The 4,029-nt window shown below is 32.8% G+C and overlaps 1 protein-coding gene across 1 annotated transcript in view; it reads left to right on the plus strand.

The window, feature by feature from the left end:
- The window catches only part of LOC111088289 (CUB domain-containing protein 2-like), a 13,448-nt gene that overhangs the window by 6,588 nt on the left and 2,831 nt on the right, over positions 1-4,029 (plus strand). The window contains exons 3-5 of the mRNA XM_022397966.1: positions 371-485; positions 2,296-2,430; positions 3,495-3,638. Of these exons, the coding sequence (XP_022253674.1) occupies positions 371-485; positions 2,296-2,430; positions 3,495-3,638 (394 nt within the window). The remainder of the gene's footprint in view (positions 1-370; positions 486-2,295; positions 2,431-3,494; positions 3,639-4,029) is intronic.

Genomic DNA, 4,029 nt, shown 5'->3' on the forward strand with positions numbered 1-4,029 from the left:
TTTGGTGGGACGGGGACAATAAGGCTCATAATGCTTTATTTTGTTAATAGAAAATGTATGAGGAACAGTTCCTATATTTATCAAACCTTGTTTTGGAGCAACATTAGAGCATGATTACATTTTGTACGTCATATTAGTTTCAGTTATGAACGAAATATTTGAGATTTGTATTCCCACCTACAGTTGCTCGGTTCCCATTATTTCTTAATTACATATATCGTTTACGAAGAACTTGTAAAACTAAATAATCATTTTTATTCAAACCGTGGCACCTGCGAAAGGCAGTGTTTTAAATGCATTTATTTATTTATCTATAAACAAATAAATAAAATCAATTAGTTATCAAATATACTTTATTTATCTGTTCTAGCTAGAAATTCATATACTCTACTTTCGACTAGAAAAAAGTTCCAACTGCTTCAATGACCACCTGATCCTAGAAGGCAAAATATACTGTGGAGAGATGCTACGTCCAAATCAAGTTAGTAAGTACCGTATTGGCCCGATTATAGGGCGATCTCGAATATAAGGCGGCCCCCATTTTCAAAAACCATCGGAATGAAAAAATAATTGAGTTTCATAACGTCCTTTTCTTAGGTCCACAAAATAAGTACTATAACTGAACAGCTTACAGGTGGATTAGTTGCAAGAGTTAGCGATGACCTTGAGCGAACATTTGGCGCGCATGTGTAGACGGATGCTATCTGGACATTCAGGAATGCGAAAGGCTAGATTAGGGGAAGGGACCTTTGGTCGGCCGCGATTATAAGGCGACTATGAATTTTACAACCTAATTATTAATAAAAAAACATCGCCTTATAATCGGGCCAGTACGGTAACACCTGATTTTAATTTAAAGTGACAAGACTTTCACTCTAATTAGGAAAGATAAATAGTTTATGTGTAGGGAGGTTATACACTAAGTTTTGCTTACGTTGATTTTTTTAAATTAAAATTTATAATCAAGCTCACACCTCATAGTTAAAATCAAATGTTGTATATGATGCACAAATAGCTTGTAGATTGAAGGAAGGAAAGACTTTCGTAAGGGACTGAAACTCTGCTCTCACTCCAAATATCGATTTAAAGTGGCTGAAAACGTCATTAAGATAATGCTACCCAGTATACTTATGTGGGCTAATTGAGGGTTGAGTTCAAAACTACATACTCAGATGATCGTGGCGTTAAGAGAATTGTTAAATATTCAATCTATGTGGGCTAACTTAGAGTTGAATTCGAAACAACATACTTAGCTGATAATGGTGTTAAGAAAATTGTTAACTATTAGCCCACACAGATTGAATTTAGGGTTTAATTCGAAACTACATACTCAGTTGATTGTGGCGTTAAGAGAATTTTTAAATATTCAATCTATGTAGGCTAATTTAGAGTTGAGTTCGAAACAACATACTTAGCTGATAATGGTGTTAAGAAAATGTCAACCATTCAGTGTATTTGAACTGACGAGTGCTGGCAGAACTTAAAACTGGATATCTAATTGATTTAGTTAACCATGTATGAAATTTGTTATATCCAATATTAGCAAATGTGATGTTTGATAATTCATACTCTAAGTTTTACATTTCAAGAATACTTCAAGAAAATTATGCTGAATGATATTGAACTAAGTTCCTTAGATAAAGAACAAAGAAGCTCGTCGAACTGAGTGGCAAATGTTTCTTTATCAGCAGGATGTCATGACCATTGTCACCTCCTAAAGTAATAAGGGATATTTTTTTATTGCTTTAAAAAGCAAACTCATCAGTGCTTCTATTTCTGTCGTAGCGGAATAATCATTTTAACTTCGGAATTACAGGACTGTGATAATATTAATGATGAAACAAAAAAGCGTTACGACTCCTATTTTTAAGACACTTATTTATGTTATAAGATCCATTGACAAAATCACTTTTATCTTCCTCATTTGTCAACTGAATCAATAAAACTAAATTCCAGTTTTTCCGAGTTAAGCCTAAAACGTGGTACTTGCTTCGTTGTAAATTAAATTAGTTACTTAGTGTTTCATATAAAGCTTTTCTTGCACGAAGATAGCTTTTATCTGTTATATGTTTGCGTTAATAGTTACATAAATGCGACAAACGTTGATAAGAATTCGAAACAGGTCAAACTTATCCGTTTTTTTTTGTCTTAAGTGACAGGTCTTTTAGAGGATGTTTTTGTGCTAAAGTAAATGTAACTTTTTTACCTTCAAATTAAATTTTCTCCTTCACATTTTTGAGAGAAAAGTACTGTACTTGTACAGTTTTTACAAGAACGCACGTTTTGTCAATGCAGTAACCTTTGACTTTCCTGGATGGAAGAAGGAGTTCAAAATGTATTTTCGGACCAATAACAAAGTGAACAACATAGGTTTCCGGTTGCGTATACAACAACAGATATACTGTACCAGTTTTCATGACCGACTACAGGGTAAGAACACTTAACTAGACTTATATATATAATAAATAGTTAATCTGATTATCTTATATTTACAGGTACTTATTTTTTGATCTGAACATGATTTTAGGTTTAAATTTTAATATCTATAGTCAAAACTCTTTTGTTGAATATAATTTTATGGTTTTTTTTTTCAGTTTTTCAAGCCCTTGTTGATTTTTTAACTGCTGACTGTTCTTAAACTCAACTGTAATTGTTTTCTCGTTAATTTTATAAATATTTTAAAGTTAATATAGTGATTCAATTTTTAATTTTTTTAACGTAAATGATCTTACGTCAATGAAATATGAGTCGATAGAAGGAATATGTAAAATACAAATGCTCATAGCTACGTGGGTGTCGGAAAGGGGGCACGTGCCCCCTGGATTATTAATTTTGCGTTTCCCTAGTTATAGCTTTGATATCATTTTATCATCTCGCCCCCCCTCTGTAATATATCCTGCGGATGCTCTTTCATAGATACTTGTGCTTTATATGTGAAATGCAATTAATATGTACCTGAATAATTGATTACTAAGTTTCTTTATGGAATCCCCCCCCAAAAAAAAACCCAACCCAGCAACAACAAACACGTGAAATAAACATTAATATATTTCATGTTTTTATTTATGTGTAATAACACTTTTTAGCTTTGTGATAATCAACAAACTGCTTGAACCAAACATTTTTCTGAAAAAAATACATTTTGTCACGGAGTGGATTTTCTTAATCGTTGTTTATCCCATTATCCTAAGGAACCAGGGTTCCTGCCCCCCATATTGAGGAAGGGATAACATGATTGAATGCAATACTACAGACAGTACCTTTTAATTGGTCTGGTCCATTAGTTTGTTCTGATATAAAAAGGGCATCTGAATCTACTGTCTTATAAACTGTCTGATGATTGTTTTTGTGTTAAAGTAAAAAAGTCGTATTAATAAAATAAAACGAGGTCAATAATCTGGTATTTTTTACGGAAATATTATGACAATTATTTTTATTTTATAAGCACAGAATATGATCCTATTCATCATTACTATTATTTACTGCATCTATAGCTGATCAAGAGTCGGAATCATGTGATATACGAATACTAAGTCCTGTGTCACACCTGAGGAGCCCCGGGTATCCATGGGCCTATCCTCCAAACTTGCGGTGTCGTTACACTGTCGAGAAGTTTGTACCCAGCGTTTGTCAGGCAAGTAGGTGATTAATTGGAACAGATTAATAGATGGATGGATGGATGGAAAGATAGAGAGATAAATAAATATATTTAATAGATGCTTAGAAATTACTATATTAATAACATTAAATATAGTACTTTATGGCGTAAAATGTCAGTGAATAAACGAAAGGTGAGTTAATAGTTTTGTGTATTAAGTTTTTATCGTTAGCTAGTACAGCGTTTCCAACCACTGGCCCTACACAACAACTTTACTGATCTGAGAAACAAAAAACAACAACAAAAACTGATGGAATGTTGACGAGTAAACTGTAAGGGCTGTTGTAACACGACAATCAATCACATTCGGAATATTTCAAATACATCAAGAATGTATATGTATTTTTAAACAGTGATTTATAGTTAGGTTG

Source organism: Limulus polyphemus, unplaced genomic scaffold (assembly GCF_000517525.1).
Source record: "Limulus polyphemus unplaced genomic scaffold, Limulus_polyphemus-2.1.2 Scaffold3493, whole genome shotgun sequence".
Taxonomy (NCBI): domain Eukaryota; kingdom Metazoa; phylum Arthropoda; class Merostomata; order Xiphosura; family Limulidae; genus Limulus; species Limulus polyphemus.